The 17,380-nt window shown below is 36.7% G+C and overlaps 1 protein-coding gene across 1 annotated transcript in view; it reads right to left on the bottom strand.

Annotated features, from left to right (window-relative positions):
• Gucy2f (guanylate cyclase 2F, retinal) overlaps positions 1-17,380 on the bottom strand; it is a 106,317-nt gene that overhangs the window by 36,813 nt on the left and 52,124 nt on the right. Inside the window, exon 7 of the mRNA XM_013504522.1 lies at positions 17,262-17,351. Within this exon, the coding sequence (XP_013359976.1) occupies positions 17,262-17,351 (90 nt within the window). The remainder of the gene's footprint in view (positions 1-17,261; positions 17,352-17,380) is intronic.

Below are 17,380 nucleotides of genomic sequence, written 5' to 3'. Positions count from 1 at the left end.
GCAATCAGAGGAAACTTCCTTGAGGAGGTAACATCCTGACTGCATTGAAAAACAATAAAAAATTGGCAAAGTGAAAGGGATATGGTGAAAGGGCTGATAGTGACTATATGTCCTACTGAAGCGACTGCAACAGGTTTGGTGTGCCCAGAAGAGATTGCAGGAGCAAGAATATAAAATACAAAGCTGCAGAGATGGACAGGAGCCACATCCTGTGGGGCTTTAAGAAACATGCTGTGGAATTTGAAATTTACATTAGAGGCACAATATATTTGTTATCAATTATTTTTATTAAATGGGGCATAAGAGAGAAAAACAACTTCATAATCACTCTGAGTCTTCCACTCGGATCTCTGAGTAGATAGTGATGGTATATATAGAGGAAATTCAGGAACAGTATAGTAGTGGATGTGTTGGCACCCCAACCATACCCCTTTTACTATGCATTCCACAGCTGCTATGAATGTTAGCTGATAGTTCAGTCTATCGTCAGGAAAGCTGGCCTAGGCCCCAAGCCAAAGATGTGCCACTTTGCCTAAGAGCCTACCCTCTACTCATAGCCCTCAGCAATGATTTTCTGGAGACAGTCCAAAAGTTTAACTTCCTAGCCTCAAGGTGGGACTCATGGTACAATGTGTGCACCAACATTTCCTTATGATATCAGACTGTAGTTAGTCTCCAGCTGAGATCCAATAGTTCTTAGCTTTTATCTCTGCCTCATCTTGCTTCTCTTACTCTTTTCCATTGAGACCAGCCTCTTAGTAAGTAATTTGAACAGGAATTTCCATCTTAGGTTCAGCTTTTAGAAAATCTGGACTATGGCAGGTGGGAAAGTAAATTTGATGGTGAGGAAGGCTGATAAAGTAAGTCCGGGATATACTGCAGATGAGGTAACTATGGAACATTAAGGTGGAACTATTTCAGACAGTTGTATTTTCAGGGTTTGGAGCTCAGGAAAATAGTCTTATCTGAATACATACACTTGGGAATTGCAAACATGTAAATGATAGATAAAATCAGTGAGAGTCAGGCTGGGGATATAACAGCGGCCCAGCGCCTGACTGGCAAGCACAAGGTCAAGAGTTAGATTCCCAGTACAAGAAAAAAAAAATCAAGGAGAGAGGAACGTACACATGAGCAAAAGGAAATATGTTAACCTATAAAGGGTATAAAAATGAAGAATAACTACAAAAGACTTAGAAAGGAGGCCAGAGAAATAGAGAAAAACTTTTCAGCACAACCCTTTTAACACCACAGGACAAGCTTCAGGAATGTGACACAAATATCAGAAAGAATTTCGGAAAAGTGTGATAAATACCAGAGAGGTCAAGTAACATAAAGAAAAGTATCTGGTGAATTTGATCATTAAGAAATGATTCATTACAGAAACGTAACATACAAATATGTTTACACAGATATACAAAGATATGTACACATACACATATATACACATACACATACATGTGTAGTTGACTTTCTGTATCCATGAGTCCAACTTGTGGACTCAATTGCTATATATCAATACATTTAATACATTTCCAATTTTGCATTTGTATTGAACATGTACAGATTTTTCTGGTCATTATTCCCTAAATAATACAGTACAACTTTTTGAACAGTACTTACATTGTGTTAAATACTATAATCTAGAGATAATTTAAAATATAAAAGATGTGCATAGATTGTATACAAAATACATATATTTTATGTAAGAAACTTGAATATCCAAAAGTTTTGTATCAGGGTCCTGGTAGCAATCACCTGTAGATACTAAATAACTACATATGAGATGTGATTAAAAATGGTAAATATTTAAATATTTAAATTATTTAAATTGCTTATAGTAAAATACTTATTGCCACTAGCCCCCTTCAAACTATACCTGCTCATTTCAAACACACCATTTCTGAAGCAGTTCTGGAAGTTCTCTTTAGTGTCCTCTAATGGTGCTGTTGTGGATCCCTCAACATTCTGAATCCATTCAGAATACTTACCTTTCATGATAATTTGGATTTTGAGGAAGAGCCAGAAATTACATGACACCAGATCCTGTGAATAGGGTAGATGAAGATACACCACACTGGTTTTATTTGGCAGAAATTATCACATATGGTTTGAATCAACTCAAGATACCAAGGCACCCACAGAAAGAAAATCATAAAAGATGATTTCTAGGACTGTTTCAGAAAGCAGCAAGAATGATGAGATAAATGCGTTCAAAGAAATGAGTATTTCTAGCGGGACTAATAGCAATGTATCTTTTACTCAAATCAATTCTTTTATTTTTATTTGAAGCATTCACCAAGTTTTTTGATCACACCTTTTAGTTGGGTGTATGTACTGATTTGAAGAATGACGTTTTCATAAAAGTGTGGATATTTATCCCTAGGATAGTGCTTTAGTTGCTGTGCAAGAAGCATAGATAGGGATTAATTTTAGTGTTATGAAGTTCCAGGGACAGTTTAAGTGGGTGGTGACGTATTTAAAATAACCTAGGCCAGTGTTTGATCCAGGGGTAGATGTCTTTGGTACGCTTCATGGCTTTATGTTGGATGTGGGGCTACCAAAAATCTTTAGAGACAAGACACATTCAAACTTTGACCATTTGATGGCAGTTGGCTAGGTAGGAATTATAGAAGAGGTGAAATATATGGCTACCTAGTAAATTTTCAAATTGCTAAAATAAGTGTCTGTCTCTTAGAGTTGTCCAGAATCTTAAGGCATAACTGCGTGTAGTATCTACCTGCTTCCTACATGAGATCTTCTCTGATAGGTATAGGTGAGGATGGATGATTGTAAAAATCTTCCAAAGATCTAGGCCCAAAATTTTCTAATATTAGGAGAGTTAGTATAGTGCTAGGTGCTGTAATAAATACACGCCCCAATATTTAATGCCTTTTTTAGTGCTGGGAATTGAACCCAGGGTCTTTTGCATGCTGACCACATGTTCTACTGCTAAGATACACCCCCCAGCCCCAGAAGTTTAGTTTTTATCCAAATAATAGCACATAATGGGTGTTCTCAGTTAGCAGGTGACTTTCCTCCAACATAGTGATTCAAGAACCCAAGTTAAACTGCTATATGGCTCTTCCATGTTTTATGGCCTTGTCAAATCTACATTTTTATATAGATGTTGGAAAAGAATGTGGAAGAGAGCCCATTTACTTCCTAAAAGCCTTAGTCTACAAATGGTACCTATAACAACTTGCCACATTCCATTAATTGGAATTTAATGATAGAACTATACTTAGCATGAAGAGAGGCTGGAAAATGTGGATTAGCTCTTTACCCAATGAGAAAAAGGAAACATATTGGTTTTGTTAGCTAGCATTCTCTAACATAACCACTTTGTACTCTTTCTTCTAACAGTTGCACATACCAGTAGTTTTGTCTGTTTGGTTTGTAAGGGAGTTTGAAATTTTAGAGGAAACTGCTTTATTTACTATATGTACATTGAGTTTCCATGTCTACCATAAGTGGCCTAGGTTGCAGTGGGCTAGGGAAATTACTTTCATGCCTAGTAGGCAATTTTGGTGATCAATGACTGCTATTTTCCAAAGGGGAAATTTAACCTTGGTTGAGAGCACCTTGAAGGAGAAACAAGCCCATATCCTAATTACCCTAGTCCACACCATCTCAATAAATTGACCACCAAACCTTTAATCCTCACAATAGAGTAATGTTTGATTCCATTCCTTCCATCAATACCCACATAAGGCAGTGATATGATTTACAGCTCCAAAATACATCTCAGATCTTCCTGTTCCTATTCATTCACACTGCTACCATTCTATGATATTGTAATCCTCTGTATGTGTGTAAGCATGTGCAACTATTGTATCAACCATTAATACCTATTTTGGCAGCAAGATTTTTTTTTAATTCCATGGAGTACCTGGGTACTGATGTCTATGTACAGCATTTTATTTCATTTTATTTTATTATAATAGAAAACTATTGTTCAAGATCTCCTATCCCTCTATCAACCTATCCACTGTCTACTACTCAAATGTCAATGGTCACATGGAATTTATTAGCTAAGCATTAATGAAAGACTTTTGATGGTATGTTTCCCATCAAATAATTCTTTGGAATGGCATGTGAAAAGGTAGCATATTACCATGTATGTATGAGTACAAGTTAGTGTGTCTGGAGAAAAGTAGTTGAAGAAAATACCGTGGTGAGATAAGACTGACAAGGCAGGGAAGACCTAGATCATGCAGCATTTAACAGGCTATAAATACCTTTTTATTTATGTTAAAAGGGATTACAGGAACACCTGATGCCAAGTAGGATGTAGTAAGCCATAGAAGATCACCATTCCTGATGTAACAAACTTTAAAAACTATATAAATTGCAAAAATATATTTTAAAAAGATACTGGAGAGATGTAGAAGCAAAAAAAAGATGTAAAATTCAAAGAGGCAAGGGAATTCAACATGGCTAAATAGAGGAGGAGACCCACTGGAGAAGCTCAGAAGAATCCACTGAGAAAGAAGACATTTGGAAGATGAGAGGGATTCTCATAGTCTCACAGAGGGACTCTAAAGCTGAAAATTATTAAGGACAATATACATAGGCCAAATAAAAATTGGGCAGTTGAAAAAGGGAAGCAGCACTGCCACAGCAGGTCCATGTACTGCCACTCCCCACTCCTTTGTGGAGCAACCATTTCAATAGTGAAGTCAAGGGGCTGGGGATTTAGCTCAGCAGCAAAGCGCCTGCCTGGCAAGCTCAAGGTCGTGAGTTCGGTTCCCGGTACCGGAGAAAAACCAAAAAAAAAAAAAAAAAATAGTGAGGTCAAAAGTCTGAGGGACCAAACTACCACTGCAAAGACCTGATTTCTGGGACAAAATGCATTCCTCAACCTTCCTCCCCACACACACACACCCTTGCCCAAACACTGGGGTAAACAGTGTTCCTACCTTCTTCACTCCAGTATGTACTGTGGGCAACTGAGTCCCTTGTCCCCACTAGACTCAGGCCAGAGAGAGGATATACAGACCAAGAGCATCCTAGCTGAGTCAGTGCAGCTCACAAGCCTGCCTACACAGACTGCCAGCCAATTCATCGGCCCCTACCACTCACCTACATCCTGTAACTTGCTCTGCCAGAGTGCCCATAGCGTCATGGGCAAGTGCATACAGACTGGCTGGCACCATCTCTGCTGGTCTGCAGGTGAACTGAGTTGTAGGCAACATGTCCAAACTTCCTAGCACAAGTCATCCATATCTGCTGGACTACTGGATCACAAGCGCCAGCCCCAACCACAGAGCAAAGCAGCTCTGCTCTAGTCTTCCATGTCATCCCAGCTTCAGATTGCAATTAAGACAAGAAGGGGACTGTACAGACTCAGGGACTCCTTGGCATCGCGGTTAAGAAGGAAATGCAGCTGTAGCCATCCTTCACAGACCTCCACTAGTGTTCACTGAGACTAGGGAACCCCACCAACACCCTGGGCAGATCTGCAGGTTCTGTGGACTCTAACAGGTAGTCACACACACCCTGAGGAATCTGTGGACTTCTGAGAGAGAGGAGCCAAGCAGTGGCACATCAGTCACGGCCATCTCATGCAGAATCTCCAGCCAGTGTGGGAAACCAATTGCAGTCCTCTGAGGACAGCCACTGGAGAGTGTGCACAGGCGCACCACCAACTCTATGGTTCCGTACTTGCTATAAATCGGCCTGCCAATTCAAATTCCCATTATAGCCAGAGGGGGAGAAGGGAAGAGCTCCTAACCCCAGAATTGGATCAGCGTCCGACCTTGCCTGCAAACGTGCAAGTTGGCGGAATGAAGTCTTGAGATTCAGGTTAGCTTCAGTTTCACAGTAGAAAGGTCAGTGATGGTACTGGTTTGGCTGCAAATAATCACGCCGCAATCAAGGCAAGAAGGAAAGGTTGTGGACACCTACACTTTCTAGCAAAGAGGTTACACTGAATCATTCACATTGCCATGTTGGAGTACTTGAACTGAGTATCTGTTGGATATCTTTTGAGTTTTTGAGTTTTTTTCTTTTGTGTGGTTATATTTTAATGATGATTTTGTGTGTATTTAGGTTTTGGTTTTGCTTATTTTCACCACAGTTTGCTTTAATTTAGTTGGTGTGTAGGTTTTCTCCTTCTTCTCATCTCCTTACTTAGTTTCTTCACCACAAGCACCTTCAGCAATACTATTTCTTGTTACTTAATTACTTTGTCCAGTATATAAACTCCTCCACTCTGGTTTTTAATTTGCCATATTCTGTTCTCTTTTAGTCATTTCTATCTTCTCCTGTATTAACCCTCTATCCTTGGCTCTTCCTTACCTTACCTAGCCATAACTTCGCTCTTCCATATCCAATGCTATTGCTTGGCTCTTCCATATCTTACCTAGCCATACCTCTTTTCCAGAGTACAGGTTACACAAACCTGTCAACTGGTCCCAACAGCTACACAGCTTCTCTCAATCACAAAGTACACATTTATCCTCTTCCTCTTATAGCTTGTCCTTGCCCCCACAAGTATCTTCTTAAAACCCTCAATGCTAGCCCTTCAACTCAACTAAAAATACAACAGAATCTGAATCCATATCAAATTTTTTTCACTTATCGCTATTACCCTTAACAATCACTTCCTTTACTGACTTACACTCCTCTTTCACCCACCCTTCTCTTCCCTCCACTTCTACCTCACTGCAGAATAACTGCTAACAATAAATAAAAATAATCTTCATAGAGTATTGATACAGAGTGCAATTGTAAATGCAAGATCTGTCTTACATAAGTGATATATGATTAAATTATAACCAGAGCATTTCTTTCTGAAAAACATGGGGACAGAGTCCAAATAACTTAAATGAAATCTCTGGAAGGGTAAATACTATATCTGGGCAGATAAAGCTGAGTACCTTACTAAAAATCTTCACATAAACTACAAGCTCTCTACATCCTGCTAGACCTCAATCCACAGGACTAAAAAAAGGAAAAATAAAAACTAGATATACACACACACAAAATCAAGGGAAAACAATGCAATAGAAGACAAAGGTCTCCTGATGCCACCAAGGCAGATCAAGTGGGCACAAATAGAGAGGAAAGCAAATACCAGGTAATGAAGCTCTATGAAAAGATTAGAGACAGGGGCCGCTGATTTAGCTCAGCAACACAGCGCCTGCCTGGCAAGTGCAAGGTCTTGAGTTCGATTCCCAGTACAGGAGAAAAACCAAAAAAAAAAAAAAAAAAAAAAAAAAAAAAGGAAAGATTAGAGACAAAGAAAGTTGGTGAGAACAAAAAAGAAATGACCCAAAAAATTATGCAATTATCACTCAAAGTGCACAATGTGCGTTTGGGCAAAACAAAAAGTTGGAAGAACTGACAAAAATCTTTCAAAATATAAATGACAAATTCATCAAAGGTATATAATTCACAAAAAGGTATCAGAGAGAAATACTTGAAAGAAAAACCTGTATAGAATTCATAAATTATACAAATGGCCATAGTGAAGGTGAAGTGTCTGAAATTGAGGAAAAGGAGAGAGAGAAAAAAAGATGATAGAGCAGCTACTGGACAACCCTAGGAAAGACCAACCTAAGGCTAGTAGGAGTTAGAGAAAATCTAGAAGATAATGCAGAAAGAATTATTATTATGTTTAAAGAAATCATAGGAAAGTATTTTTTAAATAGAAAGCCAATTTCCCTAAAAATACGAGCAAGAAGCAACAAATGATATTACATCACATTAAAAAGCTTCTGCACAGAAAAGGAATCAATTAGTAGCATGAATGGAAAAAAAATTGCCAGCAATTCCTCAAAGAGAACTAACATCTATAACATATATTGAGCTTTAAAAAATTAGACCACCTAAAATAAAAGACCCAATCAATAAATGGCCAAGTGAAGTGAATGAACACTTCTCAGGAAAAGAATACAAATGGCCAGCATATACATGAAAAAATGTTCAACATCTCTGTTCATTAAAGAAATACAAATTAAAGCAACACTAAGATTCCATCTTACACCAGAAAAAACAGGAAATTTTAAAGAAGTCAAGGAATAACAAATGCTGCTATGGCTGTGGTGAAAAAGGAACTCTCCTACATTGTTGGTGGGAATGTAAACTAGTACAACCATTACGGAAATCAATATGGAGATTTGTCAAAGAACTAAATTAGAAATTCCATATGACCCAATTATTCCTTTTCTAGATGTCTCCTCCAAAGAGCTAAAGACATCGTAGTGCAGTGATACCTGGATACCAATGTTTACTGCAACACAATTCATAGTAGCTAAATCCTGGAAGCAGCTGGGATGACAAGGGAGGAGGGAAAGGGAAAGACATAGAATTAATCTGTGCATGTACAGGAACCTAATAACCTTAATGAATGTAAACATTATACAGTATGTCATAAGTATGAGCCAAGAATAATAATAACAAGAATAAAAATGAGTAAAGGAGATTTAGAGGCAGAGGGAGGGTGTTGGGTGGGAAAGGAAAGGGTAATAAAAATAAAAGAAACTGTATTATGTGCATGTACCCACTCTCCAAGATGAATGTGAACATCATGTATTGCAAATAAGCACTAAAAGAAGATAAAATGCAAAGAGACAAGAGGCCTTCTTAGATAAGTAGATTGTTACCAGTCATTTTCTTCCTTAGGAATATTTGCTGATCTTAGTACAAGGTGAAGATTAGGCTTAACCCAGGTGGAAGGATTTTGTTGCAGGATAGTCAAAATCAGCAATGCTTTTAGCATTTATGGAGGATTAACATCACAAATAACATAATAAATTTCAGGAGATCTAAATGTAAACTGGTTTTCTCCCACAGTTTATTTTGAGTTTGGGGTCTACAGAGGAGAATAGGAATTTTCTACAAGATACACTAAAATGCCCTGTAGTCTTCCAGTATTTAGACGACAAAGTCTCAATTGATGAATGATTGGTTTCTTCTGCAAGGTAATTGCAAAATTTGGAAGCAGCAAGGGTTGAGAGTCAAAGCAAAAGAGCAAAGACCTAAGGGTGTGAAGCACAGTCAAAATACAGTGGTACCTCAGTTCATCAACTTAATTCAGTCCATGATTCTGGAAAAGATGGCTACATTCATGTTCATGCAGGAAAGATGCCTGCAGTCATGTTCATCACCAATGCAGAGTTTGCAAACAAAAACAAAATTTTGTCAAATGCGTCTGTTTGCAAACCAAATTATTCACAAACAAAGCATGGATGAACGAAGGTGCCACAGTACACCAGTCTTTCAAGTGGAACCTGAATGTTCTTGGAAAGACATGCCTGAGAAACATAGTAGAACAAAAGGTGCAGCGAATCTAACTAAACATGGAATATATTCATAACTTCAGTCCAGCTCAATTTCTGCTTAATGTGTTTAGTGCTGTACACTGTTCAACTAACAGATACAAACAGTAAACCTTTCCTGATAGAACATATTGATTTGAGCATTGTTTTATGACATAAAATGTCTAACATATGACAAAAATTAAAAATCACTAGATATTTGAAAAAGCATAAGTAAAAGAAATCAAAAACATGAAGAAATGGTTTTAAATAATTAAAAAGGTAAAAATTATAAAATGTGGACCATATTTTAAAAACAAGTTTGGAGGCAGTGGAGAGTGGAGTAACAACTGAAACTAAAACAGGTAAAGGCTGTGTTTTCCTTCAAGAGTGACACATAATTCTTCAAATCAACACAACAGAATTTGAGCTTTCTAAAATGCATTATTAATAATGTTCAGTAACTAACCAAAAGGTCTTAGATATGTTAAGATAAAAAATAGAAAAATGTGACCTATACTCAGGGGATAGAACAGTCAATGGAAATAAACCCTGAAATGATGCAAATACTGCAATTCGGTGGAAATGACATTAACATAGACATTACAAATATATTTGAGCACTTGAAGGACAATATAGGCAAAATAACTATATAGGTATGGGTCAACTGCAGAGAAACAAAAACTATAAATATAAACCACATGAAAATTCTATAGCTGGGGGCTGGGGATTTAGCTCAGTGGCACAGTACCTGCCTGTCAAGCAAGAGGTTATGAGTTCAATTCCCAGTACCAGAAAAAAAACCAAAAGAAAAAAAAAAAGATAATTCTATAGCTGGAAGTTATAATAACTGAAATGAAAAATTCACTCATTGGGCTGGGGAGATAAAATGAGAATGCACCTGAGGACAAGTCAATAAAAAATATTCCAATGTGAAGAACAAAGAAAAAAAGATTGGAAAAATACTAAAAGAAACTCAAGGATCAATGAGGAGGACAATATCAAGTGGGCTAACCCAAAATTCGATTAGCAGAAGGATATAAGATTTCCAAAATGATTGAGAAACTTCAGAAGATTTATTTCACAATGATATGAATATGCCAAACACTACTAACCTGTATAATTAAAATGGTTAAGATCGTAAATTTTATGTTTTTCTACTACAAAATGAATTTTGGGGAAAATACCCAGAAGGTGAATACCTGGGTTGAATGGGACCTCTAGACACAGAAGATCTGAAAACATCATATCACAGGGATATATGTGCACCCATGTTATAGCAGCACAATTTGTAATTGCTAAATTGTGGAAGCAACCCAAATGTCCATCCACTGAGGAATGGATAAAAGAATCATGGTACTTTTATATAATGGAACATTACTCAGCTATAAACAAAGATAAACTTGAGGCTTTTACAGGTAAATGGTCACAACTAGAGACCATACTCATAAATGAAATAAACCAGACCTCCATGTGTAAGCAACGTATTGTCTCACTAGTGTAAGAACCTGAAAGAGTGAATAAAAATAGGGAGGTATGACAGACATTGTGAAACAAAAGGAAAATGCTCAGAAGTAAAGTGCAACTGGAATGAAGAAAAAGAGAAAAGAAAGTGGAAATTATGTATGTGTGTACATACAGGATAGCTAACATAGTTGTACTACTGACTTCTATCACTTTACTGAAAGGAACAGTTAATGATTACTTATTTGAACAGTTTTGCCTGTCTCTATTTGTTTTCCTGAGGAACAACTTTGAAGCTATCAATATGTAATATTGATTCAATATGTAATATTGATTCACAAACAACCATTGTGAATTTCCTACCACTTTGTCTGTAACTCTGTATTGCTTGTATTGTTCTTATGCTAGTTTGTAAATGGATGTCTGTTTGTTAATATGTTTTCTTTCTTTTAATTTTTAAAATAAATTTTTAAAAATGGATTTTTGTAGTTGTACTATTTATAATACCTAAAAACTTGGAAAAAGCCAAAAGTTCATCAAAATTAAAATGACAAATACATTCTGAAATATTCATGATATAAAATACCACTAGACAATTTTAAAGTGAACTATTGATGCATGCAAAATCATGGATTAAATCTTAAAATACATTATGCTGACAGAGAGAAACCAGACACAAAAGATATTTCATTATCCTGTGTATATTAAATCCAAGAAAAGGAAAAATACTAATTTATAGAGATAGAAATTAGAACAGTGGTTGCCATCTGAGTAGGAGAAATGGTTGATAAGGATAAAAAGGAATTTTCTGGGGTTGATGGACATATTATGTATCTTGCTTGGGGAACAGTTACATAGATATATGCAATTGTTAAAATACATTGAACAGAATATCTAAGATATGCATATTTTATTTTGTTAACTATACTGAATAAAATATATTTTAAAAAGTAAATGAGACGTTATGCTAAGTGAAATAAAAGTTGTGAAATACAAATAAATTTATCTACTTATATAAGACATCTAAAGTAGTCAAGTTCAAAGAAACTTAAAATAGAACAACTTGTAAGAGAATGGCAGAGTGGTAAGCAACATCAAATTATCCTCTCCAAGATTTGGAATCCAGACACTGGAAAATAACAATTTGTGGAAGAAAAGGAGAGAGGTGAATCCCTAGGACCCAGGAAAGATTGAACAGGAAAATAGGTGCCTACAGAGAAAATGAAGGGACACAACACAATGCAGAAAAAAGGAAGGAGCAACCTGCACTTTCTCACTGGCACCTGGCTTGTGAGAAAGGAAGACTGAATCTACAGAGACACAATGCAAGTGGGGATTCCAGAAGCCTTCAAGGAGAAACACAGCAATAGAATGCAGCAGCAGATGCTATGTGCTGCAACAGCTGATGAGTGACTCCTGCCCAAGCACCTACCATATTTTCTGGAATAAGTGCTTGGATGTCATTCAAGGTAGGTGCCAACTGAACATGGAACTCAGAGCAGCTGAAGGTTGGCTTCACTCCAAGGCTCCCACTGTATACTCCCACAGTGACAGGGTGAAGGACAGCCATGGCAGACATTTGTGGTCAGGGAGCTGAGGTCAGGCTGACTAGAGACACCCAGACTATTTTAAACTAAATAGCCCAGGCCCCCAACCCAAGGCCAGAGGCCAGGTTAAGCCTGAATCTCTGTAGATTTTAAAGCCTCAGAATCAGCACCCCTTCCCTATTCCTACAGCCTGCTTGTTGTTGACTACATCCAGTATGGATCCAGCCTCTGACTGCCTTGTCTGCCAGCAAGAGCAGGGACACATCTTGAACTGGACACTGTCCGCAAACTGTAGACCCCAAAAATAACCACCCATTTGAAATCTTATGGAAATTTCTTTTTCTTTTTTGCTTTTAATTGTTATTCTTTGTGACTGTGAGCATTGTTTTCAGTTGTTTTGTTGTTGTTGTTTTCTTTTTCTCTGCTTTCCTTCTTCTTTTCTTCACCAGTATCCTGGGGCTTCTGCCTGGTGGATAATCTCCTTTTCTTCTTTTTTTCTCTATGGTTTTCCTCTTCTCTCTTTTAATGTTTCTCCCCTTAATTATTAATTATTTCTCTCATTGTTACTCTCTATATAATTTCTTTCTTTTTCACCTCTTTTTAATTTTATCTTCTATTTCTTGCTAGTTTTTTTGTCTTTCTTTTACATAATTCTGTAGATATTCTTCTACTCCTCAAGAAGATCCTTTTTACCACTTCTCTCTCCTCCTCATATCATAGAGCTTAAGGTTTTAAAGTTTTCCTTTTGCATTTCCCCTCCACAAATTCTATATCTTTTATACTATAACCATAAACCTTTGTTAATCTTTTAATACTTAACTCTGAAAAGTTACTGTTGAATTCTTTCCTACCATTAACACAAATATAGCTGTCACATTTAGTACATATTAGCTATAAGTCAGTACCTAGGTTGTCCTACTGTGTACATCATAATTGTCAATTTTTTCTCTAGGATTTAAGGAGGTACATAATTGTTTTTTATGATATGTTAATATATAATTTGTCTTGAGTGATACTACTGTAGCTTATTTGCTTGATATTAATGGGGTCACATGAGTGCTGCTATTTCTCTGTATGTGAACATGCAGATTGCCTTTGTGACAGTGACAATACTAGAGTATATTCCCACAGAATTTGGTGGCTGGGCTAACTACACTGGATACAATTTACGGGAGAGAAAGAGGCTTGCTGCTAGTTACTTGTACTATTGCTTGCTTTTGCTGTCTTTTTCCTGCCATGAACTGTTTATCCTCTGCAATGCCCCTCTGTCATATCACCCTGCCTTGGAGCCAGCCAGTTATGGACTGAAACTTTTACGAAGTGAGAATTGAAATAAACCTTCCCTCCTTCAACTTTGGGTGTAAGATATTTTGTTTCAGCAACAAGAAAAGTAACTAAGACAATACATTTGTCAAACTCTATAGAACGTACAATGCCAAAAGTGAACCACAATGTCAACCATTGACTTGGAATAATAATTATGTGTCAATGTAAGTTAGTTGTAACAAAAATACTACTCTATTGACAGTGGAGGAAATGGTAAATATGCGTGGGAAGGAAATATATGGAAATTCTCTACTTCTTACTAAATTTTACTTTGAACATAAAACTATAGTACTCTGAAAAATAAAGTCTATTAATAGAAAATAATGATGATCATGGTAGTTCTACTGGAATATGATAGTAACTAAGACTAGGGTGTTATTTATAAAAATAGAGAAAGAGAAGGACATTGGAAATTTAAGATGAATGGAAAAGCTCTAAAGTATGGGTTATAAGCAGGCACAGTGGTACACATCTGTAATCCCAGCACATGGGAGGCTGTAGCCAGAAGATTGCAATGGGTTCTAGGCCAGCTACATACTGAGTTCAAGACCACTGTGAACTATGTAACAAGACCCTGTCTCAAAAAATTTAAAAAAATAAGTTTTTTTAAAAAGCATGGGTGATAGAAAGTTAATTAACTGATGGCCTTACAAGAGAGTAAGTGACATCTTAATATAAGAAATCATAAATTTACCATAAAAAGTACTTTGTTGCATGATTTTATATGTCAATATTTGGCTATTCAAGTGCAGGCACAAATAACTTAAGGTTTGAGATCATACAGAACTGAAATTTTGCAGATGTGTCTGACCAAAACACATAAACAAGAATATTCTCAAATGATGGATTATGGAGTCTAAGTTGGACAAGACAGCAAGTAGAAGACAGTTTTGGAGGCTGAGGGAAATGGAGGCCAGTAGACTGGAAAACCTAGCATAGTCAAAATATTAGCAAAGGTGGAAGAAAAGGAGGTTGGAGGAAGACAGGTGAATGTTTAAATTTATGATTTTAGAAGTAAACTATTTTTAGTAGTAGTTATAGACATGAAAAATCCCAAGCAGTGGTTAGCCAAAGTAGAATGGAAGAGATTATCAGAGGTAATACATCCAATAAACTAAATAAACAAGATATTTGAATATCTAATAAATCATAATCTCATCAACATAATGGCAAGTCTTAGTATAGAAAGGGAGAACATAAAGCAGGTCCCAAAATATTCAACCAATCAGAAGCAGTGAATTAGAAGTAGATGACAGCAATGCTGGTGGTGAAAACAGTGCTAAAACAGAATGACACTGGTCTCAAAAGCAAGTTGTGTGTGTGTCCCTGTGCATGCGTGCATGAGCATGGGGGTGGTATCTGTGTGGTAAGCAAAGGGAAGCGGCTCACTATTTGGGAATTGTCATTGGTGAGAAAGAAATAAAATTCCACCATGTGATCCTGAGATACTGAGGCATATCATTAGTCAGAACAGAAATGGCTATAGGAAGGACAAGGTAATCATAAGAAGTGCTAAATTAACCCTAAAGCATTTTTTCACAAAGTAAACACTTTTTTACACAGCAAATGAAGCTCCCTCCTCTTTACATTCCTTGAAGAAAGGTCAGACATCAACGAACTGAGAATCTCACAGAAAGAGCTCCAGGAACATCCAGTCATTTCTAGATGATAGCAAAGAACATCAGTCTAGGAAATACAACCAGATCTTGCTTTTCACGAACATTTACCTGACTATGCTCTGCTCCCTTCTGTACCTGACTCATCAAGATCTGCTTTCCAGTCTACCCCCTGGTGCTAGTCTCAATATCTGAAGATCATGAAAGTATGTAAATAGTTAAGGCAGTTCTAGACTCACAGTGATAGCATAGTCAGATCCATTTCCTTTGCATAAAAGCACTAGAAAGAGGGGCTAGGGGTTTAGCTCAGCGGCAAAAGCGCCTGCCTGGCATGCGCAAGGTCGTGAGTTCGGTTCCCGGTACCGGAGAAAAACAAACAAAAAAAAGCACTAGAAAGAAATTAAGGAATCTTGCATGGTGAATTCTGAAAAATCTTGGTCTTCTTCCTTGGGTTGAGCTATTGTTTGTACCTGACATGACCACACAAGTTAGTGAATTGAACACATAAAAAGATGTCATGAGGATAATGGGAGGCAGTTTTCTCACCGATGAAGAAAGAAGTTACAAATACAGAAAAGGGAAAACACAAAATGAATGTTGTGCCATTGCATTAGAATTGGTGTGAATTATGGTTTTAAGTAGATGACCGGTAGATTGATTGATAGGTAATTATAGATTCTAACTATTATGGTTTGGATCTTATTGCAGCCCCCCCCCAAAGTTTATGTGATATGGCTCTTCTGCTTCCCATATTTCCTAAGTTGTACATTTACTCTGCATGAAGCAGGTGTCTCATTCAGATATCTTGGAATGGTTTTTTTGTACCAAAAATCGAACTCAGGATCTTACACTTGCCAGGCAGGCACTGTGCCCCCTTAGCTATATCCCCGGCCCCTTATCTTGGAATGATTTGAAGTTGCTTCCTTCATAAATATGGGAGAAATCTATAGCTCTATCCTACAAGCCCAAGAGTCAGAAGAAACCTCCGCCAATATCCACAAATCTTTTATGGACTCAAACATCAAGGAGAAGTCAAGATTTTAAAAGGTTTAGAAGGGATCATTCCTGTCTTATCTACACCCTGTGCCATTTTGTAAATAATCCAAGGACTTTTTGAATATAGAGGATTTAGGTAAGCAGCTATTTTTTGAACAGAAATTAGCAAGTGACATTTCCAGCCCTGAGAAATAGAGATTTGAATTATTATGACATACTTAACTGATAATAATCATATTACCTAGCATTTTACAAAGAAATTATGTTCGAGGAAATGTACATGAAACTTTATATGTAAAATCTGAAAGAGGTAACTTAAACTGGGAGGTATGACAGACATTGTGAAATGATAGGAAAACACTCAAGGGTAAAGGGCAACTGGGATGTGGGAAAGGAGAAGGGAAAGAAGGAGAAATTTTGTGTGTATGTATATACAGGATAGTTAACATAGTTGTTCTACTGTCTTCTATTACTTTGCTGAAAGAAATTGTTAATGAGTCCTTGATTGATCAATATTGCATGTCTCTATCTGTTTTCCTGAGAAACCACTTTGAAGATATCAATATGTAACACAACAAGCATTGTTAATTTCCTACCATTTTGTTTGTAACTCTTTATTGTCTGTACTGTTCTTTTGCTATTTTGTAAAAGGTTGTCTGTCTGTTAATGTTTTCCTCCTTTTATTTTTAAAATAAAAAAAGAAACTTCATATGTATTGTCTCTTTTAACTTTTATCCCAAGCTAAAAAGGAAGGAAGTAGAAAGTAAATATTAATATATTCTTTTGACAAATAAGGTAATTAAGTTCCAAGGAGCTTAGGTGACTTGTACAAGTCAATAGAGCTGTGAAGTAGCAGAGCTGATATTTAACTCTTTCATGTTTCTTCAGTTTCAGAGCCTATAATTTTATCATATCAAGCCATTAACAGCCCTATACTTTCCCTGCACAAATTTATTAAAAGGGTCATGCTAAACAGCTGGTTTTAGCTATTTTGAAGAAAAGATTGATTTTTAGTAAAAATGTGAATAAATGAAGGTTTCCCATACCATTTCAAATACATCACTTGCACTGGATTTGATGAATCTAATGTCTCCAAAATCTCCAGGGGGAAACTTTTTCAACCACACCCAGTCTCCCTGGAAAAAAAGGTAAAGAATAGTAATGA

The sequence above is a fragment of the Chinchilla lanigera genome, unplaced genomic scaffold (genome assembly GCF_000276665.1).
Source record: "Chinchilla lanigera isolate Chin_1 unplaced genomic scaffold, ChiLan1.0 scaffold00089, whole genome shotgun sequence".
In the NCBI taxonomy this organism is placed as follows: domain Eukaryota; kingdom Metazoa; phylum Chordata; class Mammalia; order Rodentia; family Chinchillidae; genus Chinchilla; species Chinchilla lanigera.
The sequence above is the reverse complement of the archived record's forward strand: the minus strand, read 5'-3'. Positions and strand labels throughout refer to the sequence as shown.